The sequence below is a fragment of the Colletes latitarsis genome, chromosome 11, assembly GCF_051014445.1.
Source record: "Colletes latitarsis isolate SP2378_abdomen chromosome 11, iyColLati1, whole genome shotgun sequence".
NCBI classification, from domain to species: Eukaryota; Metazoa; Arthropoda; class Insecta; order Hymenoptera; family Colletidae; genus Colletes; species Colletes latitarsis.
Window position 1 is genome coordinate 22,515,700 of NC_135144.1, and position 27,860 is coordinate 22,543,559.

Sequence of the window (27,860 nt, forward strand, 5' to 3'; positions counted from 1 at the left end):
AAACATTTATGTGTGGTTTAAGTATGCAATATACAAGATTTCATTTGATTTCTTTTGTTATTATACGAGATAGAGGAAAGTAACAAGTTCGACTATATTAATACTTTTGAATGTTGCTAAAAATCTAATACTTGAGACGAGAATGTAAATTTTGCAAAATAAAAGTAAAAATGCAGTAGAATATTATTCAAAGTATAATAATAAAAAGAAATATGTATATGGTTATTAGGGTAAGAGATTTAATTTAAAAATACATCAGATACTCGTTGTTGTCTTTGGATGGTTGATATTTTGTTAAGATAAATTTTATAGTACTCTTATCGATAAAAATGTACATTGTATTAATTAAGCATTCGATTGATATAAACTTTTACGGGAAATAACGATATAATATAACGAAAATAGAAATTTACAATTGAACAGTTACAAAAATATTTTGTCGCGCCACATTTTGATTTCATTATATGTTTCAAACGATCTGTCGTATTATAAAACAATTGTTCGGTACATCTTACATTTTTATCGTATCGAATCGTTTATTTAATTGTCTTGTAATTGTTTATTTATTCAAAGAAAATATCAACTGTTTGAAATCTGCGAACGATGCAGTACGAATGCTTTTATGACTCACTATACTTTGGATATGATAGTGAAAATGTATATTAACGATGTACCTTGATGTTTATCTCTTTTAGTGTCGTGGGTACTTACAAGTAAAGTGACTGAAGATTAAAAAAAGAAATGAATTAATCTAAATCTAAATGTACGGCAAACTTTAATAACAAAGAATTATAAGAAGAGAGTTTGATCTAACGATACCAATTCGTTTATTCATTTTTTAATGGTATAATAATTTTATCAATTCAGAAGTTTTCTCGTTTCATAAACGCATCGTTCTACAAATAAAGAAAAATATTTATCTCTGTGTTAATAATAATTCAAATAAAAATAATTGTTTCGCTAGTAGCGAACGTGTTTTCCACCTCTATCGCGTAAAAATAACTTTTTCTACAGTCAAGTAAATCTGTTTGATCGGAAACTTTTTATCAGAGGATCCCTGTATCGAATTCGTTCGTTTTTCTCTATTTTTCGTATCGAGTAGAGAAAAGCCTTTCAAAAAGCTAAATGATAGAAAAATCGTACGGTTGTATTTTATGCGATTTTGCATTTTATGTCTTTTTTTTGTGTTTAACGTATTCTGGCATAGACGATTATTTAACAGTTTTAATCAGTCGATATGTTACATTCGAGAGCAACAATCTACAAGCTGTCTGAGTGGGAAATTTCGAAATTTACACGAGATAACATTGTTAAGAAGACACACCGATAATCGATCGACAACGCACGATACGAAACTTCGGAATTTACGAGCGAGCATTTTGTTTACAGAGTGACGCAAAAGTAATTAACCATTCTATCTACAATTTTTCATAGTGTACTCTGAAGAACGGACAATTAAAACTAATCGGCGATCAGTGATCCGTGACACGAGCTCGATGATTGGCTACCAACGATCCATGACTTCTTACATAGCCGCAACACTCTGTCGATCGACCCTGATTCATTTTTTCCCTCGTATAACGTTAATACGCGATCAAATATATTGTATTACAAATTTTACAAGTTTGATAATAGATCGTAGTATTTCGAGTGTCGATACTAACGATAGACAATTTTGGTAATCTATTTATAAAGGACATACGTATAACAGTATTTCTCAACCCAGGACCTGCCACCCCATTCGAGGGTGAAACTATTACAAATATTTTATTTTAATATTGATGTCAAGTTTCCCAAACATGAAGCTACTCGCCATCAAATCTTACATAAACATTATAATCAACAGATTTTTACGTTCACGAGGTATTCGTAAAACAAATCTATTCTTTCTCGTGGCCATTTCTTGTACGAGCAAATTTGAACAAAATTAAATAGTATACGTTCGAAAACTACCATTAAATCATACGTCAAGGAGTTAAAATGCAGTTTTTACCGACAAAAACGATCATTGTTTCGTTCTTTTTCCATTTTGAAATAAACGACGATCGAGAATGTCTTCGACACCGACTGTTTAACAGGTTTACTGTCTATGACTCGTATATGGGGCCATACCACGCGTTAATTCCGTCGAATCGTTTATTTGCACCGATAAAACCACTTACTTGTCAAGGAGAGGGTCTCCGTTCTCAGCTGACTGGCTCGTCGTTGCCGCCACAACAGTATACTCATCGCGTCGAAATTCGCGATTCTCTATCCGATCCGATCGCAGGCAAATCCAACAGGGACGAACGTCATCTTGTTCGTCGGCCACCAAGTCTCACACTCGCGCACCAATTTCCAATTTCTCGAAACGCTCGTCGGTCGAGCACGCGCGATTCCGCGGTGAGTCAACTTCACGCAACTGTCGACACGCTCGCGATTTCCAAGGTGGCCCGGCGATCAGATTGATCAACGTTCGATAGATCCCGGGCTAGATACCGCGTCACGTTACCGTCACGAGCTCACGACCGTGCCTGGCGATCGCGAGAGACCGATTACGATTCGTTCCTATCGCGACGCATCGGTTACATTCGCGAGCATCGATCCCTGCTTAACCAACCGCCAGCGGCGTTCGCGATTTCGCAGTATCCGCGGCTCTATCACGCTTCGACGACCGACAGTTACGGAAACAATTGGCGGAGAAACGGTCGCCCAAACTCGTCTCTGGTTTAGTCGACCGATAACCTTGCGAGGCGACGCGTACATCGACCCTTATCGACATCTCCATCGATTATCAGACACCTTATCTCCTTTAATCGCCTCCGTTGAACCGATTCGATCTCACAGAAAAAATTGTCACGAGCCTCTCGCGCAGCGAGACGAACCCCGCTCGACTGGCAGCGTTCGTTCGATTTCACGTTTGCTCATCGTTATCGTCTCGATGTTTAAGGTACAAAGTTGAAATAAAATTCTTGTTGTGCCCAAAGGATAGGCTCCATACGATGGCTGTCGCTTTTTAATTCTATGGAGAACGAGCCATTGGTGTACGGATTTTTCAAAACCAGTCTGTTACAGTCGTTAACGTTTGCTTTCGTTGAACTTCCATGGAGCTGTTAGTCAATTTAATTTTGTATTACACGAAGATCTAGATCCAGGTTCAATTGTTTTACTATCCTCGAAAAGTCACATAGAATAGACAAAGAAACTTATTCTCGACATCCTCTTTAACACGATACGCACAAGAATCGGCTGTTCTTATCGATCTTTCTTATCGTCTTCGGAAGAATCCAAAGAATAGATAAACAGAAACGTTTAGCCTGCGTTGATCAACCATTCCAGGCGTCTTTTACAATCCGCTATAGGTCTCCTTACGATCCTCCAATTTAGTTTCAGCTATCTTCCTCATTGTTCTTCCACATTCTCTTCGGAATAGTCCTTTGTGATCCCATTACAGGTCTCATTATTCTCTTCTAATTCTTCGACCATCAGGAACCGAGCTTCAGGCGTAACGCTAATAGTCTCTAGAAGGGTGGACTAACCGGGCACAGCTTCCACATTCATTAATCATTAATTTCTTCGCGATCTACAAGAGGCTTTCCTTTTGCAATATTTCGAAACATTCCAACCACCAATCAAGCTTCGGTTACCTTAACTATTACCACCGGAAGGACGGATAAATTCAATCCACGATCATCCATCATTCTCACGTGTTCCATACGATCTTCCAAAAGACAATCATTTTCCAATTTGCCACTTCCATACTGTCCTTCTTCCTAATTATCTTCAGAAGAACCTAAAGAGCAACCTCTTGTCTCTTCGTCTTCTCCCAATGCTTTGAGTCACAAACACACAGAGAATCCAGGCTCCTTAAATTTTTCAAAATATAACATACAGACGAGTTCGGCTATCCTCTTTCTAGTTATCTCCGATTTCATCCACGATTTTCATCACTTGAAGGCGTATCTTCAGATTCTCGAAAATGCAACGTTCGATAGAATCCAGGCCCAGTTCCACTCCATCTTCCCAAGGATCCAAAGGGCGCGTTAGCGCTGGGAATGGAAGAGGCAGTCGAATATTCGGCGTAACGGAAACCAGGGCAACAACGATCCTAATTTCGACAGGGAAGCAGCTAGGAGGGGCCACGAGGAGGCTCGATAGGCCGATTGTCGTCGTTGTAGCGGCGTACGCGGGAATAAACGAGCCCCGCGGATAATCCGCGTATCGCGGCCGGCCCGTGCCCGCTCCGACAGCTCCAGGGACCAACTCTTATCGGTCGCTCGTTGCCCGATAAGCCGGCACGATCGGCATCTTATCGATCGCGAACACGCGCGACGCGCGGCCGGAAAACCGACGGCTAATTGTGCGACCGCTGACAATTAGGAGGCCCGGTTGCCCGGCGAAATTTTCGTCACGGCTGGCCTGCGGTCCGCGCCTGATAACGCCTGACACCTGGACGCCGATAAGGGTAATTGAATGCTGGACGAACGGGCCACGCGCTTCGTTCCAATACTGGATCCCGATCGACGGACTTTTCGGCTCGCCCCAAGTCTCTCTACGTTTCTTTCGTTTCGTCCCCCCTCCCAGGTATTAATGGAAAGCTAGTCGATCTCAAAAGCAACTTTCGTGCGAAAGGAAGATAGTAGTTTGCGGGTGAAAGGTGTTCAGGGTGGTGGTGTTCAATTTGGATGAACAATGTGGTTAAGAAATGTTGTAAAGTGCAGTTAAGATGTTCGAGCAGGATGATGTACTCTGAGGTTGAACAGTAGTGGTGTTCAATTTGGATGAACAACGTGGTTAAGAAATGCAAGGTGCACTTAAGATGTTCGAGCAGGATGATGTACCCTGAGGTTGAACAGTAGTGGTGTTCAATTTGGATGAACAACGTGGTTAAGAAATGCAAGGTGCACTTAACATGTTCAAGCAGGATGATGTACTCTGAGGTTGAACAGTGTTCAGGGTAGTGGTGTTCAATTTGGATGAACAATGTGGTTAAGAAGTGTTGTAAAGTGCAGTTAAAATGAGCAAGCAGGATGATGTAATCTGAGGTTGAACAGTGTTCAGGGTAGTGGTGTTCAATTTGGATGAACAATGTGGTTAAAAAATGTTGTAAAGGGCAGTTAAGATGATCAAGCAGGATGATGTACTCTGAGGTTGAACAGTGTTCAGGGTAGTGGTGTTCAATTTGGATGAACAATGTGGTTAAGAAGTGTTGTAAAGTGCAGTTAAAATGAGCAAGCAGGATGATGTAATCTGAGGTTGAACAGTGTTCAGGGTAGTGGTGTTCAATTTGGATGAACAATGTGGTTAAAAAATGTTGTAAAGGGCAGTTAAGATGATCAAGCAGGATGATGTACTCTGAGGTTGAACAGTGTTCAGGGTAGTGGTGTTCAATTTGGATGAACAATGTGGTTAAAAAATGTTGTAAAGGGCAGTTAAGATGATCAAGCAGGATGATGTACTCTGAGGTTGAACAGTGTTCAGGGTAGTGGTGTTCAATTTGGATGAACAATGTGGTTAAGAAATGTTGTATAGTGCAGTTAAGATGTCCAAGTAAGATGATGTACTTTGCTATTGAACATTGTTTAGGATAGTATTTAGTAGTAAAGAATTCAGAATTCTTGTTTTCTCTAATAGAACTTAAAATCAACGTAACGTTGCGTTTGACCTCGAAATTCGTTTAAAGACGACAATGAGAAACTTCGTCCAAATCGTTGCGTTTGTTCGACGGAAAGGTTTACGCGAATTATCTTTAGCGTCGAACTGATGCGCGCGTGAGGCCTCGTGGCAAGTTAGCGCGCACTTAACGTCATAATACAACGACGATCGTGTTCTATCTCGCGCGGCAAACGTAAATCGCCTTCTATTCCGTAACGGAGCGCGGTCGTGCTTTATTTCGCGACCGATTGCGACGTATTTCCTGGCGCGAGGAGTTCGTTGTATGCCTTCCGAGGCGGTCGTGCCGCGAATTCTGAAAGGAAATCTGCCGCTATTCTCCGGCGCGAAACGAGCGCGCTTTCTTCCGTAATGCGAGCTCGTCTGACAGTCGCGAAGAATGGTTAAGGTTAACCCTTTATTGTACGAAACGCGCACTAGCCAATGTTTCGCTCGTGTCGCAAAACTTGCGCCTTTTGCACTTTGCTCGCGAGCTAAAAAGAACTTTAACCCTCGAGTGGAGTATCAATATCAACTAAATTATTTTATTTAACACGTTCGCTGTCTATGACACGTACACGGGTCATAGACACCATGTTTTTGGATACGCCGCTGAGAGACCGGACAGTGAACGCGTTGATTCTTATCAAATTGGTAAATGGAAATCAAATTTCCTTTAAAACATTTAACAAACTAATGGAGGATTGTACATTGATACGTATTAAAAAATTATTATTTTGAACTTGCAGATGCCCCAAATAATCCACTTAAGGGTTAATGTTGCGAACTAAACTCGCGTACAGCTGACTTTCCGGCTTCTCAGCGGGAAACGTAACAATTCTCACTGTTTTCCGTCGAATCGAACTCGCCCAATTTTACAGCCAACGTAACTTGACGAAATCCACAGTTCTCCAAGCGCGACTATAATCGTTTTAGCAACTTCCAAAGGTCTCGATAGACTTTTCGCGGGAATCTCTGGTTAACTGTAAGCCTCGGGTTCTGGGCCAGCCCGGACTCGAGCTCGCGATTAACGCGGGAAGGCTTTCGACGAGACGGACAAGCTTCTTCCGACAGACTGTTTAAAAGCGAGGGTAAGACGTAACCGCAGCGAGATGCTCGCTCCTGCAGGGAAGCACTATCACTGGTTTCCAAGCGGCCTGGAGACCCGTGGCAATGGCTACCTGTTATCACTCTCCTCTCTCTTCGCTTCCGTCTACGCCTGCTTTTCTCGTTCTCTCTTTCTCCGGGTCTTCGTGTTCTGTTAACTCACGATAATGCCACGGCAAACATGCCGCTTTTCCCTTTCGCGTCTACGCGGCCAACTGTTCGGAGGAGCTGATGCGACCTGGACACGGCACCGTCTCGTGGAAGGGATCGGAATCGTTTTCGACAATTTTTCTACGTAGACACGATTATGATTTCCAGATTTTTTCAGTCAATTGAGAGTCAGTTGCCTTAATATGGAATAGTCTTTTTCATACACACGATTCGCTTGCTTGCAGAGCTTTTGTAAAAAGTTAAATATTACGAATTCGTAGGAAATTTGTTCCTTTCGAGAAACTGTTTATTTTAACAATTCATCGTATCAGTTATATTTCGTACTTCGTGACACGTTTATTGGAATCCATAATCTCGCGTACGTGCTAACAACGAATATTTTTGTATTAAAGATGATACAAATTAAACGTCGAAACATTTATTAAACGAATAAAACCTCTGAAAAGAGGTCGCCATAGGTTAATATAAAAACAAATTCGTAGATAGAACGGAGTATAACAAACATTTGATCGAAATAAATGGTAAGAATTCCTAAGAATATCTGTTTGGTTAATCGTGCGTATTTGCAACGAGCGAGGCTATTTTAACCATCGATTCTACCCAGTCGTTTTAGCATAAACTTGTTCGAAACCACTCGCGAAATTCTCAACGATCGAACAATCGAAACTGTCCATCGTTCGAGTCGCGCTAGTAAACAACGTTTCCATTGTAGTTCATGGGGTGCCCTATCGGCGGTAACCGTTTCTCGATTGCACGAATTATACGGTCGTTCGCGAAGAAAAGAAACCGAGGCGAGTCGTATGTACGTATTGGTAGAATTCGGGCCAGCAAAGTTACCTCCTGTCACTGGCGTCACGAAGCTTGAACTTCGCCGATAGCGCGGCCCGATAACAGATGCCGATAACGCCGTGCGATACCCGTAACGCGGCACAACGGGCTCCGTGACTAATGGCGATAACGATAAGGACGATCGTAAGACACGTAGGGAACGGCTGTATCTAATAACCGTACTCTTTGTCTCGGTTCGACTATCGCCGTCGGCTCGTTTCGACGCCGGCGATTAGATTTTATAATATTCGCGACACCGGTTCGGTTCGCGCGAGAAACTTGCTGTTCGTTGAAAACGCAGGACACAGCGTAACCAGACTTGCCATAATTGAGCGCATTTTCCCACAAACATTAAGCGCGAAAAGGTTACTTGTTTAATTTTGTCGAAAAATTTGGCCGGCTACTCGAATTTTTTTCTCGAAAGTGCGTAGGATTTCAAGGATACGTCTGTTCGCTAAAAATGATTGTCACTGACCCTCGCAAACGAAAATAATTTTTTCAGAACGATTTGAAGCACATGAAATTTCAGGGAAATCATTGATTCATGGTCAGACATGATATTTTCGGTAAAGAATTTTTTTCTCAAAAGTGGGTAGGATTTCGGGGGTATGTGTATTGACCAAAAATGATTGTATTCGACCCCCGCGACTGAAAATAATTTTTTCAAAACGATTTGAAATTTTTTTTTTTCGCCAAAAAATTTAGGCATCTACCCCCTGTCGATTTTTCTTAAAAATTCGTTTTTCATTTTTAGTATTTTTGTTTGACGCCCTACAGAAAAGTTGCCTACTTCGGGAAAAAGTTTCATTGAAATATATTCACTATTGTAGGAGTTATGGCTGTTTGAAAATTGGACCATTTTTATGGGGTTTTTCTCATTTTGCGGGGTCAAGGACCAACTTTTCGAATATTTTTACGATTTGTACATATTCTACACTAAAATACGCGTAGTTTGGTTTTTTAAACATTAAAATCGTCCCATCCGTTCAGAAGTTATGACGTTTTAAAGATTCGCATGAAAATTCGGGCAGACATTTCTGGTCAGAAATTATATTTTCACTAAGGAATTTTTTTCTCGAACATGGTTAGGATTTCAAGGGTATATCTATTGACCAAAAATGATTGTAATTGACCCCTGCAATCGAAGATAATTTTTTCAAAACGATTTGAAAGTTTTTTTTTTCGCCAAAATAGTCTGCATCTACTCGAATTTTTTTCTTGAAAGTGGGTAGGATTTCGGGGGTATGTCTAATGACCAAAAATGATTGTAATCGACCCCCGCAACCATAAATAATTTTTCCAGAACGATTAGAAATTTTTTTTTTTCGCCAAAAAATTTAGGTACCTTGATTTGGCATAATCAACGTCGACACTAGAAACGACGAACTTCCTTAGCGTCTAACGGAGCAGAGGGGGATATCAGACGGAAGTACGAAGAAGGAACGCGATACGAATTATACTACAGGTGTCTGTTATTACTCCTCGAAATACAGAAAATTTGTTTCTTTAAAAACTGATAGATCTTAAATCGAAACCCGTAAACCAAGTAAATCACGACGATGAGAAGCAAGCTTTCGTTCGACTGTAGTTAATAATATATCACATAAAAGAATATTAGCTTTACTCGTTTGTAGCTTCGTTTCCCGGGTCGAGGTTAAATCCGGGAAGATAATCGAGCTTCGCAATTCCGACGTCCGCGAAGCATTAATTCTCCTTCGCCCGACTCGTAACGTAACCTCCCTGGTTACAGTCCGCGTTCCCGGCGCTATCAAAAAATATCCCCAGACGTTGCGTGCGCCCAGGTGCACCGGTCTCCGCATTAAAAACGCCCGGTGACCTCCGCGATAGTCGTTCTGACGTGTATATCCTCGTCGCAGATGTCGCAAAACCCGGAGAGCAGCCGGCAACGAAGTTCTCCGATAGCCTGATGGTCATTTCTCATTTGCGTAATCTCCGTGCGCTACCCTCGGCTCGCTCTCCTCCTCGCGGTGCTCCGGATAGGAACAGGAGAAACGCAGAGAAACGGAGACAGGAGAAAGGAGGGGGTGGGGGTGTGGGGACGCAGAGAAGCTCTTCCGCGAGGTCCAGGGGGTGGCGTTGGTCGGCGTAAGCGGACCATTTGTTCCGCGCGGGGGCGGTTTTGACGAGGCGAACTCTGCCCTAATCGCCGTGGCTGCGAACGCGACGCCTCCGCTGGGAGCTAATCATAATTGCGCCGCACGATAAAAAGTGTCCGGCTCTTTTTCACCGTCCTAGGCGCACCGGAGGGCACGGCCGGACGATGACAAAGTGCACGCTGCAACCGGCGCCCGGGGTATCTCGCCTCGTCGACTGACTGCCCGTGTAATCGACCTCGAAACGTTGTTACAGTCTGTCAGACAAGAGCGTGGCGTCGATAACTTCCGACCAGAAAAAAGAAACGAACGACAACGAGACCGGAGAGAATTCGTTTGCATACGGTGTAATGATTCTTAAACTCGCAAGTCGCCCCCGGGGGTTCGCGCGTTCGTCTTTCGTACGAGGGTGGCGAAACGTCGAAGGAATCATTTCCTTTTGTAAGAATCGTCGACGAGTGTCTGGGTTCGTATCATTTTTAAATTACGGTTTTCACGCTGCATAGAAGGATTCCTCCATTTGGGAGTGTATAGTCCGGGTCACGATATAGCGAGCTCGTAAAATTGAGGAGTCAAAAGTACGAGCAGATAAGGGACTTAGAGCACGATCAGGTAAGACCTGTTACAGGTAAAGGTCTTACTCGAGTTTTTAACATCTTAATTCACCTGCTCACGATATATGCAGGTAGAGAATGAAAAAAGGTAATGCAGTTACGGATATAGAAAGACATTCCAAATATTAGGGAGTTTAAGACGACTCACAAATTGTTTAAAAATATAGAAATCTATTTTTATACTTTGGATCGTCTGGGAGACGTCGAGAGATCGGGGCTCCGCGATGGAGGTTTCCGGAGAGGGAACGGTCGATCGAACGGCGATCGAATAGTTGAGTCATTTGTGTTTCAAGAATTTCGTGGAATTTCCTTCGTGCGTGGTCTGCCCTGGATGAATCTGAGGGCTCTTTCAGACGAAACACTTGGTGACTGGTATTCGGGACCGCTAAGTAGACAGCTGTCGCTGAAATATTGAGATTTTCAATTGGATGACCAATAGGCCAAACATCGATAAGTCATCCTGAGTTAGTCACAAGGCTCGTTAGTCACTAGGTCTAGGGTTCTCCTCCCCTACTATTGCTAAGATATATATATTCCTAGACCGTATCCAAGAGACAAATTCCATTGCAAATTCCGTTATTCTTCGTAGTTGAGTTCGGCGTGAGTTCAACGTAAATGAATAAACTCTTATAATAAATACAGAGCGTTACTTGATCACCCGGATTCCAACAGTTTAATCTTTACGAGGCTCTATTGCTTACAATGTATCTTCGATGACATGTCGCTTGGTCAGGTCACCGATTATGAGTGGCTCGTTTGGAACAGCCCCGAGGCTCGATGAATCGTGCGAATATGTAACAGGGATAGGGACGCCACCCTCTCTACTATCAAAGTTTGAGTTGAAATTTAGCGTACGATTGCGAATGCGCTCGCCAGCAGAGGGCTACGCGTGGTGTATCTTTCTCACAAGTACTCGACCGAGAGTCTATTTCTGTATATACATTCCTCAACAGATTATTGTCTAATAATGGGCCTGCTAGAGTTGCCTTATTACTGCATACGTTGGTGGACTGGCCAGAGAAATCTTGTTATTTGTATCTTGGAAGGTTTTTACTATTTAAAAAATGTGTCCATCTCGCGTTTAACGCAAATTTAGCTAGGGCCCACTCGCTTATATTTTAGAATCATCGAAATCGGAGTTGAGGTCCTCTGAACTACATAATTACCAAAATTACTATGGAGGGGAGAAAAAACGAAAAAGAAAGAAGTTTTGCTTTCTGTCGCTTCGTTGACTTCCAAGGGGGATTCTCCTCAGTAACGGTGACAAAATTTGTGCAATTAACGAGGGAATACTGGTGGACCAGACAGCCTCGAATCGTCCGCGTTTTCACGAATCGGTGGCCATGATTCCGGCACGAGCGACCAGCCACGCTATCCCCGGTCCATCTCCTCGGACAGATGAGAGTAGCAGCGAGATAAAAGGACACGCAGAGGCCCGGAGAAAGAGCGAGAAAGCTATCTCTCTTGTCGTCTAGACTCGAAGAGCCGTTCCTGGATTTCCTAACCCCGGGACCCTCGGTGCACTTCGCGAAACGGGGGAGCAGAGGAACAAGAGAGAATCTCGCGAGACAGTGAGACCACTGTTGGATCTGTTTCTCCCCTCCCCGTCGCGCGGAGGATCTTAACGAATAAGATAACACGGCGCCAGGGAGCTATCCTCTCGTTTTCCTCGCTCTGCCCGGCCTGCTTTTGCTCTCTGTTTCGGGGTACTCGAAGATGAGACGGTCACCGACACCGCGTCGATGATCCATCCTCCGCCCCTCCCGTTCAGACGTCCCTCGCCCCACGATTACGCGGAATCTCTTGTCCCTTCCGTTGCTTTTTCACGCCTTCGCTCGGCGTTCGACGATTCCTGTTTAGCCCTGCTAATTCACCGACTGGCTCGACCGCCTCTGCGCGGCTCCAGTGATTTGTGAAGCCGCTGGGCTATCGGCGACAGCTCGATCTTTATGACGTATTAATTGCTAACGATGAACTGGCTCGACGCTTTCGAATGTATCGCGGTGCCGAATTTATCGACGCGGTATTGTCTCGGATTTCGCATCATGGAAATTGAAGTCTGCTCGACGTCGCGCGGAACCCGGAAGCTTGAACCCCGTAGGTTTTCGGTAGTTTCGCGTTACTCTGTCCAACGGAAACATAATACCATTGAATATTTACTTGCTAAATAAATACGACAGAGTTTCGACCTAAGTATGCATTTAAATAATGATAGTTTTACAAAACGAAAATGGTGTTCTTAGCTTGACGGTTTTCTGCTGAGCTCAGGAGGCGCAATAAACGAGTGTCCTCCTCAGGTAGTACTGACCTTTGCAAGAGAGGAGGCTGCACCAATGGATACAAATTTTTTTTATGCTAAGTAAGTCAATTGGTCTCGAATTGTTTTTGCAAACGATCATTTGTTTATTGGATCAAAATGTCCAGGTGGTAAAGGGAAACATTGGTAGCGATTATCATGTCTTCCCTAGAAAAGAATTTCTTATGCCGGAGAAGGTAGAATCTAGAGAAGCTATTATAAATCTCATTTATTTTCGGAAATAAATTTTCGATAATTAATTATACGTAATTCTGTGACGTTACTTGCAACACGATAATAAGGAGTGTTCGTTATTTTTACCTTGGGCATAAAGTGCTGCCATATCTCAATAAGAACAGACGATTGTTCCTTGTTCCTTTAATAAGTACAACGTATCCCCAAATTGGAAACAACGTTTTTGGCAGGTCACAGCATGGTCTACATATATACTGGCCTGCGGGCATATTATCGAAATATGTAAGAAGCTAATTAAACCGGTAGACCAAAGTGGCCGCAGCAGTCCACGGCGTCGTAAATCATTCGCCCGGGTCCAATTAAAAAGAAATTCAGGAAGTGCAGGTTCGATTGGTTCTCCGCGAGGCTGCTGCCGATAATTTATTGGCAGGTAATTAGCGATCGCGTGAATGATAATTGCACGGTTTCGCAGTCATCGCGGAATGATATCGTGGATCGGGTAGTCCCCGTTGCGTAACCGTCGATCGAGCGAAAATCGAAATGATAAATGCCCGTCGCGATACAGAAAACGAATCGAACGAGGGAGAAAGTGCCGAGATACGTCTATTAACAACACTATATGGGACAAATGAGAGCGTAATTGAACATCTCTGTCAATCATTCGACGCAGCGAAATTTCAATTCTCGTGCAAAGCCAACAATTTTACTACCGGTGCACGAATCGATTAATTTCGAGCGTTAAATCCGGCAAATAGCGCCTCCCTATCCACCGATTTTCGAATATTTCACCACGCGTACTTCTCACCTTTCGAGCATAGCGTGCGAGCATACGAAAAATTATTTTCTAAATTACTGCGAATTTCTAAAAATTTATTCAAAGATCATCGCGTAGCGGATCGTGGAATTAATTTCTCGCGCTATTTAAACGAATCGAGATAACCTGAGCTTTCCATCGAATAAAAAAAAGTTTGTTGAAATTTTTATTATTGCACTTCCTTCTCCTCAAAGTACTCGTTAACTTTCATTCTAAACATTTTTTCTTCAAATCAGTGTGAATGTCTAGAAACAAACAGAAACGTTGATTATCGTGTAATTTAGGCTCACCCGTTGTAGCCATTGAACTTCGGAATATATTTCCATTCTTATATTTTAATTCCACGTTTCTGACAATTCGTGTAACAACACGTTCAAATTAAATCGCAAACTACTCTATCGAAGACTATTAATATTTTATAAAAATAACACGCAAGTGTAATTACCGTAACAAGCGGAAATTCTTATAATATTCGATAGTTTTATTTCTAATTTATTCAAACGCAAGTTTTCGTAATTTAGTTTTTAATTAATTTCATTCATAGAGAATCACCGTAGCGTACTAATACGAGTGAGAGTAACTGTACGAATAAAAGAATAGATATTTAATTTCCTACATAAATTTTCAGACCTCCCAAAAATCTATTCTAATTTCATTTAAAAGGTTTTTGAGAAGTATCATTGTTCAGAGCGTAGTATGTCGGTCGTATGAACCGAGTTTCCCAGAAGTCCTAACATCGACGACAGAGAACAGATCCGTTGGGCGCACAAGAGGGTGGACTTTTTGCTCGGTACATGAAAGCCAGGAAGTCGGAGGTAAGCTTTTTGCGGCGCAACGTTAAATATCGGACCAGCAAAAGAGGCATTGTCGTCCACGTCGTCGTCTTCCTACATCGCCGCGGAAGGACTTTGACAAATCGTCGATCAACCCTCGAGAATCGCTTTCTATCTCGAGAGGAGTCTTTGGAGACCCGCTGAACTGCCCACTGGTCAGGATCTTGGCAATCCATCCTCGTAGGACTTCCGATCCCGATCCTGATCGTCTGTTTCTACCATTTTTACTAGAATCTTCGAAACGTTATGATCCAACTACCATAGAAAAATCTTTATCCGTAGAAAAATGTTTCTTGAAACGTATTTGGTAATTAATTAGTGTCAATGTATTTGGCAGAAGTACTAGAACTTATCTTAAGCTCGTTTCTCAATATATTGTTTAAACGAATGTACTTTTTACCAGTTCGTCTGTACGTATCGTATATTCGATTTTAACACTAAAATTGATATTATTAAAATTAATATTATTAATATTTATATGATTCGTAAAAGATTTTAAAATTTCGTTTAGAATTTCTAACACGCAATATTATTTTAGCGCCATTTAACTTCACGACTTTTCTTATAGTATACGTACAATGAATTTTACAACATTCACTTCTATGTTTGTTGTTTGTTTTCTGAGAAAAATATGTAGTCTGTCTTAGGAAATATACGTATGTATAGCAAAGACGACAGGAGAGAATCTTCAGAACAGTCTAACAACGCGTATTAAAAATACCAAAACTTTAGACGCGTGCAGTTTCGAAATTATTAATATTTTATTTATAAATAAGCCATCGTTGGAAGCGGTAAACCTTCCCCTTTAAAGTGGTTTTTGGTTTTTGGCGATCCGACTTCCCGTTTTCGAGATATCGTAATTTATGTAAAAAGGTATTTTTCTCAATTTGACTATCTCTGTCTCCGTCTGACGCGTCGCGTCGTACCTCCTTGTCTACCCCGCGTACGTGACTGTCGTGACCTAGTTTCGGGGCGTAGTATTTCCAAGAATTTACTACGCACTGTTTACTATTTTCACGCGCGCGAGTTCATTCGTCTGAATGAAACGTAAACAAACGCTCGGACCCTCGTATTTCCGGAACTAGCCATCGCATCGACTCGAAACTAAAATCGCTATATCTCCGGAACTAATTGAGCTATCGACTCGTACGAACGCTCGTTTTAAAGGGCATTTCATCCTCTATTCAATGACTATACTAGCTGCTATAATTTTTGCTATCTTCTATGTTTATTTTGACATTTACTTTGACGTTACATACCCAAAGTAGTTTCAGCACTTCCTATTGATCATACGACTAATGTGGGATAAAACTGGATTACAAATTGTTTATTTAATTGAAAATGAATGTAAATTTGTATACAGGGTGTTTGCATAATTACTATGCAATTTTTTCGTAAGTAAAACTTGAAATAAAATTCGTTTTCAAGGGCGTTTTATCTTCCATCCGATGAAAATTGAAAAATTTCGTCGTAGTATGTAAATTTAAACGTGTTTTTTCCGCTAGTTTCGAGGTATCCGTGAAACAATGTTTCGACGAGCCCCTATAATTTCCCTCTAAATTCGCGACTGCGCAGCGAGATCTACGCGCTCGATAGATCCCCGCGACCTCCGACCGTCCGATCGTCGATCTTTCCCTCGGCCTTGGCATTTGCGAATAAATGGATCCACTGTCTGTCAGCGCGCGGAACGACTCTCGACGCGGAGAACGAGGACGGCGAAGAAGAAGCCGACGCGCCGGCGAAACGAGGGTTTCCGTGTGATAAGATAAAAACCTGGCGCGCTATCGGCGGGCCGTTTCACGATATCGGTCGCGCGGCACGAGAACCGACTGCAGAAGGAGCCCCAGGGACTGTGTAATTGTCCCGTGTATTGGCGACGCTGCGTGAAATGTTGCCCTCTTTGCTCGGACATCGACTCGCCATTAAGCCATTAACCGAGAAGCAGAAACGCAGCGAGAACCACCACGCCTTTTAAGGACTCGGGAGGTTCGAGAGGCCGTGCTACGACCGGAAGTGGCGGAACGGTCGCAGGAACCGACGAGATCCCCGACCCTATGCGTCGACTGAATGGACGCGCTGTTCTTTCGGGATTTTCGAGAAAGGGAACGCAACTTTTACGCTGCTCGGAACACGCTTTCGACGATCTCGAGGCTTACCTCGATCGTTCTTTGGATCTATTAACCAGTCAGCCGTGGCGACCTCTGTTCGGAGCACCTACAGTGCTGGGACATAAGTATCGGCATAGTATGGTTGTAACTACTAGACAACTTGATTCGAAGGAAAAACTTTTTGACATGTTCAATTATTATCTATTTTAGTTTTGTTAGATAACAGAAGCAATGATATACAAAAATGTATTTATTGAACATCTTATGGGTGAACAAAAGTATTGAAACGACTTGGAATTAAATACTAACATTTAGTTGGCCCACCTTTAATCGCAGTGAAATGTTTGCAAAGATGGATCAATTCATTCTCGCGAACGTTGAAAACCGTTCATCAGACGGACTTTCGGAGGGGGAGGGGAGGGCGTCGAAGCCCACCTGTCGTCACAAAAGGGTGGACACGTGTCCAAGGGGTGAAAACGATGTATGAACACGCGTGAGGGATGAACTGCGCCTCGTCGACCTGCTGACACGATCGGCCACCGGTGTTAGATCACTCTTGACGGGATTTCCGGTTGTTTTTTCGAATGTTCCTTTCGGAGAGAAATTTCAAAAAAAGAACTTCCTCCCGGCGCGCTATCGATTTCGCGAAATAGCGCTGCGATGCCAGATACAGCATGATATATCGTCCGCGAATATTAAAAATCGAGTTTACCGACGTGAGCGAAGCGTTAAGTAATTTATTACAGTAAAATTTTGTTCACGAAGGATTTGTTTAAATGAAAAATCTGTGTATAACGTCGACGGGGAAAGAATACACGTGTCCATTTGTACTTCAAGTGACAAAGTATCTCTTTTTAATTGTTTTCCCCGATATCGAAACTTTCGTTTCCCTTGGCTTTTTTCTGCTTCCGTTCGAAAAGAATTTCAAATAGTCTGGCAACGCGTATTAAAAATACAAAAACTTTACACGCGTACAGTTTAGAGACTACTCACGTTTTCTGCAAAACTGAACCATCGTTGGTAGCGGTAAAGCTTCCCCTTTAAAATGGTTTTCGATTCATGTCGATTCGACTTTTCGTTTTGTAGATATCGTAATTTATGCGAGGGGGTAATTTTTTTAATTCCGCTATCTGTCTCCGTCTTACGCGTCGGTCCTCTCACTCGCTCCTGCGTCGTGCTGACCTACCCCACTCACGTGACCTGCGCAGTAGCCCACTACGCACACTATTTACTATTTACTACGAGCGCGTACGCATTTCCGAGAATGCGTAGTATTTCCCGGAATTTCCTCGACCTCGCCGCGAATCAATGAAAAATAAACAAATGCTTGGAAGCCTCGCATCTCCGGAACTGACCACGCTATCGACTCGAAACAAAATTCGTAATATCTCTGCAACTAATTACGCTATCGACTTGAATGAATACTCATTTTAAAGGACTCTTTATCCTCTATTCGACGAATACACTAACTAGTACAATTTGAAATCTAGTCATCGCATAATTTCGAAACAGATTTTATTTGATTTAAAAAGTAACTTCATTCTGTCATCCAAATTCAAATTTAGAGTTTACAAAATATTATTGACTGTACCGACTAACATAATGTAGAAAGTTTAATGGAACAATGTTTATCCGTTTACTGGGAAACTCGACGCGAACTTGTGGGACGATTTAATACGTACAGAAATAATTGACTATGGTTGAAGTTCCGCGTGGAAAGCGATAATTACCCAGGCTCGAAACGGTCTACGTTCTACCGATCAGGCTAGGAGATACTGAAATTTCTTTCTCACCCCCACAGACACGTGGCCGCCCTTCGTAACGACAGGTGAGAATCGTGCCTCTTATGCAACAACCGGTTAAGTGCCATACGCGAGGAATCCATTAGGTCTGCACGTGCTTCTTCCGGTTCTCGGTCGAGGCAAGTCGTTCCTGTTTCCTTGGCCAGCCTCGAAAGGATATACGGCGCATCCTCGAACACGTGACAGGACGTCTTCACTTTGAACGAGGTCTCGTGAACTTGAAACCTTCCTCGAGACACCGTTTCAAAGTAAAGCTATACGAATCATCTACCCATGGGATCGTCTCAGATCGTCTGAGATTGATAATTTTTTAATGACTCTACGAGTAAGCAATGTTTCCATAGTTTCCATACAAAATTTATTTGTGAGTTCCTCCGAGAAAAGGCTATGCTACTTTCGTTCGACAAAAGGACGATTCAAAAGTAGCGATTGGCTTGCGACAAACAATGGTCGATCGAAAAAGTTCGAAGATGACTTCGAGCTCTGTTGGAAGAAAGCCCGACATTAAAAGAGCTCAACAGCTCGAAGTCGATAAATCAAACATTTCACGACGTTTACAGGCCATGGGGAACGATCTGGAAAGAAGAGAGATGGCTACTCTACACGAATTGACCGAAGATATTGCTAATCGTTTGAACGTCTTGATCACGTCGCTTGAGTTCTTATTTTTTGCTGAAAATTGAGTGGGGAAACATATTTTCTAAGGCGTTTCTAAGGAAGAATTAAAAGAAAAACACCGAACGATTTTCCAAATCCATTCTTCGGCTCTATTTTAAAAAATTCCACTTCTTGGTCAGTTCTGGTTAGTTTTAAAAGTTCAAAATACTGTGATAGTAGTGTGAAACAATCGTTTATTTCAGAATCGGTCGAGACCCAACTCAAGACGAAACGTCAGCTAGGTTGAAACGCAAAATCCAGCAATCATCGAAAACGTTGGCGGAAATCCCAAGGATTCTCCTGACGGACGTAGTAATCGTTGGAGGAGACTCCATTGTTAGAACGATCGTCTTGGAGCGTTCGCGAAGTTTCGGCGTTAGATCGAACTGTCTCCCGTTGGATGGACAAGAGAGAGCCTTTCCTTTTAAACGAATTGTCGAAATCGCGTCGGGCCAGCGAAGAGGCGGAGGGTTTAATCGCAAATTGACTCGTCGTCGCCAATAAAAATTCAATAACCGCCTGCCCGCCGCCGGTTATTGTCGAAAAGTTCGGACCAGGCCTTTTACCGTCCTCCTCCCACTCTGATCGCTCTCTCTACAGTTCTCCTACCCCTCTGTTCGCTTCCGTCCTCCTTCCACCCTCTCTCGTTTCACCGTTTTCCCTCTCTCGTTCACCCTCCTCGTACACGCTCGTTCTATCCTTCTCCTTTTTTCTTTTTTTTTTTTTTTTGCGTTCGCTAACATTCGCTGGAAAAATATTCGATGTTATCTGGTCACCGTGAATTGGCTGTTGACGCTCGTACCGAGACTCTGTTTCGTTTCCACTCGATGTCTCCCAACCTCCGCGTTTCGTTTGCACTTGTTCACTCGCGTCTCTTTCCGTTTCGTGGGCTGGCAAAAAAGCGGACGTCAACGTGTGTACGCTCGCACGCGTAAACGGGATAACATGTTCCATTTTTTCCATATTTTTTTTTTTTGTTTAATGATGCGATATTAGTTCGAACGACCAGCGAAACGGGGTCGGTTTTACCACGTCCGACAACCCCGTTCCCGTTAAATGGGAGGAAATTACACAGAACCATGAATATTAAAAATAAAGAAGTTATCGTTACACTTTCTCACGTGCACACAACTGTTGTTATAAAGTGTTATACAATTTTGGTAAAGTAATTACAATCTTGACTCGATTATGCGTTAAGGAAAAAAAGAACAGTATATTTTATTAAAAAATAATTTATAAAAAATTAATTTCATGCGCGCTGTGGTAAGCAGTAACCGTGAGAATCTTTCGATAAAAATTATTTGAAGCGTCAATTCCCAAGGTTGTAGGCGCGATGGTATAAATTCGCCAGCTTCGCTTCTAAATTAATAACCGTAACTATTTAATCGACCGTTCATAAAATACCGTCAATTCCGTGGCGGAGTATTTGCGGGCATACATCTCGAACGCAACGTGATTGGGTTCGAAATGTTGCAAATATCACCGCGGCAAGATGTCCGTGTACAGCGGAGAGCTTGTAAATCGTCCTGCATAACGTGCGCAGAAATTAACGACGCTTTCAGCGAATCGTTATCCACTCCCGCTGTCTGCACTATGTTTTATAGCATTACAAACTTCGACCGTACATTATCGCGAAACGTTCGATATCTTTGTACTTTGTATTTCCCAATCAATCGCGAGCCGACTGCGCCGATCATTTTCGGTAAACAATTCTTTTTGCATTGTACGTTCCCCTTCCCCCACCCTCCCCACCGCGAAACTACTGGACTTCGATTGCGGTCACAACATTTTCGCTGCGATTAAGCATCGTTTCAATTCGATCTGTGCCGCTTTGTCGGGTAAACGACGTTGATTGCGAACCGAATATTACGAAAACACAACGAAAATTGTGAAAGTGGAGTTTCAAGTGAAAATTCTGTCGAATCGAGACGACATTTCTATAATGAATGAATATATGAATAAATCAATATTGTTCGAATATATGAGCCGTTTATTTTGAAAGTGGCGTAAGTCCAATCATAGCCATCAAAAATATAATTTCTTAAATAATGTTAATTATGCCAATTGGGATGATAAATTTGACACTCTTAGAAACCCAAAAAACATTATTCTACTATGTCATCTGTCACCCATATTTTTAAATTTAATCCAACGCAAACCCTTAAATATCTCGATTCGAACATAAATGGACATACGCCACTTTCAAAATAAACGGCTCATATATTTATACGGTTCTGAAATTGAGGTGCAGGTAAAAAGACAGTTTCAAGACCCCCTGGTTATCTTCTGTTTTTGTGATCGAAAGGCTCGGCGCGTTTCGACGAAACAATTTTTACTGGCGATAATTTTCCCAACGATCTGCCGATGCTCGGCCAGAATACATACTTGTAAATCACTCCCGCGGCTGCACGGAATACCGCCGCGCTCGCCGATATTTATCTCGTAGAAACCGAGAGAAGCTTATTAGACTCGGATCCATGTACCTTAACAGACGTTCCTTATCTCAGGTGTCGACGCCTCACGCGGAAAAGGTTAACGTCGAGACAAACGTTAACCTCCGATTTACGTTCCTGCTCTTTTCACCGGGCCGCCGATAAATAGCGCCGCTCCGATCGGACGCCTATCGCCGTTGCAATTAGGTTCGACTCAAAAGTGCACACGCTTGCGAAATTCCAACCTTCTAACTCCATTTTAAAGACAGTTCGTTCCGATAAATTATACATTACGCGTAAATATCGCGTGATATACTGTACGATTTGTAGGAAAGACAACTTTTCGATTTTCAATAATATTTATATTCGAAAACTCAACTCTAACTTTTGCCCACGCTGGCCTTGACTAAAATGCAGTCGACTTACCGAAGCCCAAACAACATTAAACCAATCATTCACACACATGCTACATAATCCTACAATACTAAAATAGGATTTTTCTGATTACCTGTATTTAAGATTCTAATAAATTCTGATCAATTATTTTTATTCTAAAATAAACTGTGCACCTTCAAGATTCATACAGTACAAAATGAAATCATTCTAATACCATTATTTCCCAGAAAGAGAAATACGAACTGCAAAAACAGCTTTCTAAGAAGAAACGTCGAGTGTATGCCGTAAAATATAACCTACTTAAAACAATTTCTAGGGATAAATGTCTCTGATCTACAAACCTAGCGACACCCAAAGTGAAATGATCGGAGATGGTAAAAAAATTGAATTTTCTCGCGTCCAAATCACCGGAAATACCGAATCGTCGTTTCTCCGGGGGGTGTAGCCAGTCCCAAAATTCGCCCAGGGTCGCGGTCGAGGGTGCCCCACCAGGAAGCACCGCGGACGCGTTCGAAGCAGAAAGAAAAGAAACCGTCTAAAAATACACACGGCCGACTCTAGGTGGGAATGATTCGGTATCTCGGGCGACGTCACGGGGGTCTGAAATATGAGAGATACGACGGACCTCGCCCCCGTACCATCCCATTCCCTCGATGGTGCATTAGCGCTAATCTCCGCTCTTTAGTCCTCTCTTTATCTTTCCTGCCCTCGTCCTCCGTCACCTTCTCTCCCGCCTCCCTTCCGCCCTTCCCCTACACCGGACCCCCACCCCCGCCTCGTCCCTTCTCCATCGGTGGCGTCGCGCACCGGGAACCCGAGAGCCCCGTGTCCCGAGAGTGACGAGGAGGAACAAGGTTATACCTGTTCCTTTTCGAGCCCACCTCGGGATACCTTTATCGGCGCCATCTAATCGCCGCGATCCGTTATTTGGTGGCCACATTGTACGCGGCGAGCGAACGTGCGCCCGGGAGAGAAAGAGACGACCGGGGCCCGCCGGAGTTTTGACACTCGGAATCTCATTAGCGATCGTGAAATCCTCGACCCTGAAGGGGATTACAGCCGGGCCTCCGTCGAGGGGGGAGGAGGGACCCAGAGAGCAACCGGGGAATATCCTCGTGAACGAATTCCTCGGTATTTCACGCTGCCCTCTCTCGTCTTTCGACCGCCGGGACCGGCTAATTATACATATAATACGACTCCGTGGAACCTAGCTGGGTGGGAGCGACTCGTTCGAGAAAGTCGTGCTTTAATTAAGTGTTCCGGCGAGGTTTACGCGGCTTCGGGCTTTGCGTCCAATTTGTTTTCTCGTCGAACGTATGCGCTGCTTAGGGGACCGTTGTGAGTCTTCGAATACCTATGTTTGACGACGTTATTATTGCGTCACCGTTTCCTGGAATTCGTGTTCACGGATCGTCCTTTCCTTTTAATTGCTTAATATGCTCGGGGCACGTTGGTACAGTGGCCAACGAAAGTATTCGAACGCTTAGATTTCGGAGCGAAACCGAAGTCAGAAATTAGTAAAATTAAAAACTAGTTCATCCGTGTTTACGATAAATTTATTAAAGATACGGGTGATTGTTTATTTTAGGGGACCTCGACTCCGATTTTGACAGAATTAAATGTGGTAGCACGGAAGGAATTTTGCGAATATTTCGGAAACTAAGATCGTACGGCGGTTACAATCATCAAAATCGAAGTTGAATCTCTATCGTTAATATCGCATCTGCTCCCGCGAATTACCGTAAAAGCGTTTTAATACGGAAACAGAGCGTTTGACGACGAACAGCATCTAACGGAACCTCTCCCAACGACTCGCGCGATTGCATTGCTCGAAAAATTGACCGTAGATTGACCTGTTAATCAGGGAAAACAAGTTTAATTACATTATCGCCAATTATCTCTATCCATACGACGCTCGAACTGAATTGTTGTTGCTAACTCCATCGAAGAATAACAATAATACTAAAGTTTTACTAGAATCGGTAATTGATTAATGTTCCCGAAAAATTGATGTCTCGTGAAAAAAATGAAATGTTCGAGTATAAATATTAATTCATCCTCCTATCGACGTACGATGTTCCATCGAAAGCACGAACGATCCCCGTCGACTGAATTCCGAACTTCGGTTCGACGAGACTCGCAGAAGGAAATCGCGGGGGCGCAATCGGTACGGAATCTTCGGCATCTGCTCCCGCGAATTACCGTCGAAGAGTTAACGGTAACTAGCTGAAAGTAGAGTGTCGATATCACACGTCGTAGGACATCGCAGTTTCATTCAAATGCTCAGATAACGGCCGTCGTAAATGGCGGCAAGTTCTGTGTCTCGGCCCCACCCCCTTGGTCCCCCTTCCGCGTCGTTCCTTCTGGAATCAATGAATCCGAACACGATAATGCAAACTTCTGCCAAGAGCGCCCAAGTCGTCGCCTAATCTGTCGCCTGATACCCTTTCGAACGTGCAAGAGGCCCCCTCAACCCCCGAGATTCCCCAAAGAACGCATCGACCGCGCTTCCAACACGCTCGCCAATACCAGGGACGCATCAAAGGACGATAAGTGTTTCCTGTTTGCGCCGTTTCGACCGGGGGAATCTTTCCACCGGATTATGACGTTAGGGAAGTTTGCAGGGACGCGGAATGACTGATGACGGGACCGTTTGAGCGATGGTTTGGGACGACGCTATCTGCCCGGGTCAGAACACGGCTGGATGATGCCCAGTGTTTTGGGGAGGTTTGAAAGTAGCTAACGAGAATCGAGGATCCGTGAAAGGTGGACTTTTATAGCGTCCATTCCTATCCTGAGCAGAAACGAATTTAAATTACTCGACGAACAAATACTCGACAGGTTTGGATGACCCATGACCTCGGGCATGGCAACGCGTGGAAGGACTCATCAGTTTTCATCGATTATTCTTTCATTTTAACAAAGTTTGTTCGAGTTAATAGTTAATGGTTAACCAGTTGAAAATTTTAAATAACATGAAACGAATTTTATGCTTTACTTCATCAGAGAACGAAATGTCTCATTAAAAAGTAACACTTATCTCTTAGTAACAACCTACCCCATAGTCCTAATCACAAAAAAACGAGTTTCTATGAAAAACTTATCGCGATGTATTAAATTTGAGCTGAAAATCTTAAAATGGGATAAATTTAATAATAAATTAGTCAGGAGTGACTACATTATTTCCTAGCCGTTTTTGATGTTTTCTCAAAATCGGAAGTTCTAGCCCCGGCTCAAAGACACAAAAAATCCGTAGCGCCTGACGTAACCGGCGTTTGGGGGGGTGGTTGCCCGGCCATCCGGAGTGAACCACGAAAAAGTTCGCGGCAGATAAGTGAAAGAAGCGGGGGCGGGAAACGGCGTTTGGCTTCGACGTGCGCTAGATACACGATACGTCATTACACCTAGGCCCGCAACACCCGCGGGAGAGCCAGCCAGCGAACGAACGAGGGAAAGGCGAGAGATGGAGAGAGAGGAGGTTACCAGGGGCGGCCAGAGAACGAGGGAGAGAGGAAGAGTTTGACAGATCTTCATAAAGGCACACACAACTGTGCCGCGGCGATAAGGGAATCGGGAGCAGGCATCTCGTATCCCCCCTCCCGCGGCCCCAACCCCCGCGTTTCTCCAACCACAGTGGCGGGAGTCAGCCCCGCGCGGTCCAACCCCCCTCGACGGGGGCTTCAAAGGGGACTGGAGGGGGATAGAAGCACGGGCACTCAGTCAGTACGCTGCTATCATTTTTCCACACGAGTGGGCGGCGGCGTCGGTGGTTCCTGGGTGGTACTACGCTTCTGCTCCTGCCGCGTTCTCTCCTCTTTCGCCCCTGCCTCCCTTCGCGCGCCACCTCTTTCCCGCGAACGTGGACGTCTCGCTGCGAAACCACCTTCCTTGCGACGCTCAGACCGCGGTCTGATACGTTGCTCCCGGGGAAACAGAGAGAGAGAGAAAGAGAGTTTCGGGGTCCGCAGAGCGACACCCCTGACGGAGAAGCCACCGCGAGGGGTGGCCGGCAGTTTATGGGGTACTGACGGCCGATGGTGTATCGATGATAGCTCGAATCGACCGTCGCAAGACGGTATATTACCGATACGTGTAAGTGGAGGACGCTGTGGAACCGATCTTTAATGCTTTGAAAATATTTGCGGACAACCCTTCTTCTCTGGGGTCGTCGCGTTTCTTTTCCGGGGACGAATGTAACAAGTTTTGGTGGGGTCAGGTGCCCTGATACGGAATACGTCTCTAATTTGGAACACCGTGATATTAAAGCAATTATTCTCATTTGTTGCAACTATCGTGCATAGTCCCGAATTCCAAAGCAACGCGTGCAGTTAATAAAAATGAAACGAATACCGAAATTATGTACTTGATCTTGATACTTGGACATCTTGGTCTTGATTCTGATCTAATTTTCGATTGTTTTGGAACTTTTACACTTTCAACAATATTCAAGTGAGTACTTTATTGTACCCTCTAAGGGAATACAACGATATTATTGTGTGATTATATAGAACGAAATAGATATTTACTATCTATTTCGTAAGAAAATGTGTTTGAGTTAGTAGTGGTCGAAGAAGAGTCTCAGAGTGTAAAGGGTTAAATAAGAATTCACCGACGAATAATTTAACTTTTGACCAAATCAGCGACGCGAGATAACCTATTTACACGATACCCCCGGTATTTCGATAATCTTTCAATATCAAATATCGAGGAAATTCCTGTAATTTTGCTCCATAACGGGGCGCCTCGGCCGATCGCAAGTAACCGGAGAAGACAGATCGTCGGAATCAATTCCGTCACGGGTCTTCATTTTTCTATTTTTCCATCAGTTATATTTCGCTATTATTTTCATCGCGAGAGCGTCGCTGATAAATCGAACATCGTCGTTGGTAACCGAGCCCCCGACCAACCCCCGTTCATCGCTTCGCGTTACTCTCTATGGCGTTACAAATCGCTCGAACTGTCAGCCCGGTGTTCTCTCTGGCGATGATCGAGCGTGCTTGCACCAGAAGGATTCCTGGTCTATGGTGATAAGGGACGGAGCGATTTCTTAAGGCGGATTCCCTCCAAGCCCGGCGAACAACGAACCGATGCCCTGTCCGGGTCTTTTTCGATCCATCGGCCACTTCTCGTTTTCACGAAGCTGCACAGTGTGCAAAAATGTCCGAAATGCGGGCCAAATAAAGCAAAATGGCATTTCTCAAAGCAACGAATATTGTTCACACGAGACAATATCGTTGCAAATTGTATACCTCTCTTTTTTATTACGAACTGGTTTGCAATCGATCGTCTAAGATTGCATTAATCACTGCATTACGAAATCAGGCTCGTACTTACTCGTCTCAAGTAGTGGAAATCAGTATAGGACCGGATGAACTTACCTAAAACATAAATTTAAACTTGAATTAGTATCGTCGATGGCTAAAGAGCGTCATAGGCTTCTTAAAGAATATTACGATCGAAAACTTGCATTAATCGTTCGCTCAAACGTAATTGTCTGAACGTAGATGTTCCTGGTCTGGCTATGAACGGCTCAATTCTACTTAATAATAATTACTCTTATGTCTCATATAAAAATAATACTGTAGACTCTATGGATCTTGGAATTATGTGATTTCAAAATGTTGCTCTATCCTTCCAGAAATCGTTGCGTCGAATGATTTGAATAAAATTTACGAGAACAAAATAAAAAGAAAAACGGTCCTAACTAAACAATACTCGTGAATAAATTTCTCGTTTCTCTTCGTTGAACTTCTCTTACATTGCGTTTCGAACGAAACTAATTATTCTCGGCGAAAATTACTCTTAAAACGACCACGGTATCCACAGCCACGCTCGATAATAATAGCCCCATAATCCGAGGAA

General features: G+C 43.4%; 1 protein-coding gene across 2 annotated transcripts in view; it reads right to left on the minus strand.

Annotated features, from left to right (window-relative positions):
• Positions 1-27,860, minus strand: part of Ush (Zinc finger protein ush) — a 238,936-nt gene that overhangs the window by 75,037 nt on the left and 136,039 nt on the right. The window contains exon 1 of one of the 2 annotated variants that reach the window (XM_076778008.1): positions 2,163-2,515. The exons of the other annotated variant lie outside the window; for it this stretch is intronic. Coding sequence (XP_076634123.1) covers positions 2,163-2,229 — 67 coding nt within the window. The 5' untranslated portion in view covers positions 2,230-2,515. Of the gene's footprint in view, positions 1-2,162; positions 2,516-27,860 lie in introns of those variants that run through there. 2 annotated transcript variants of the gene reach the window in all.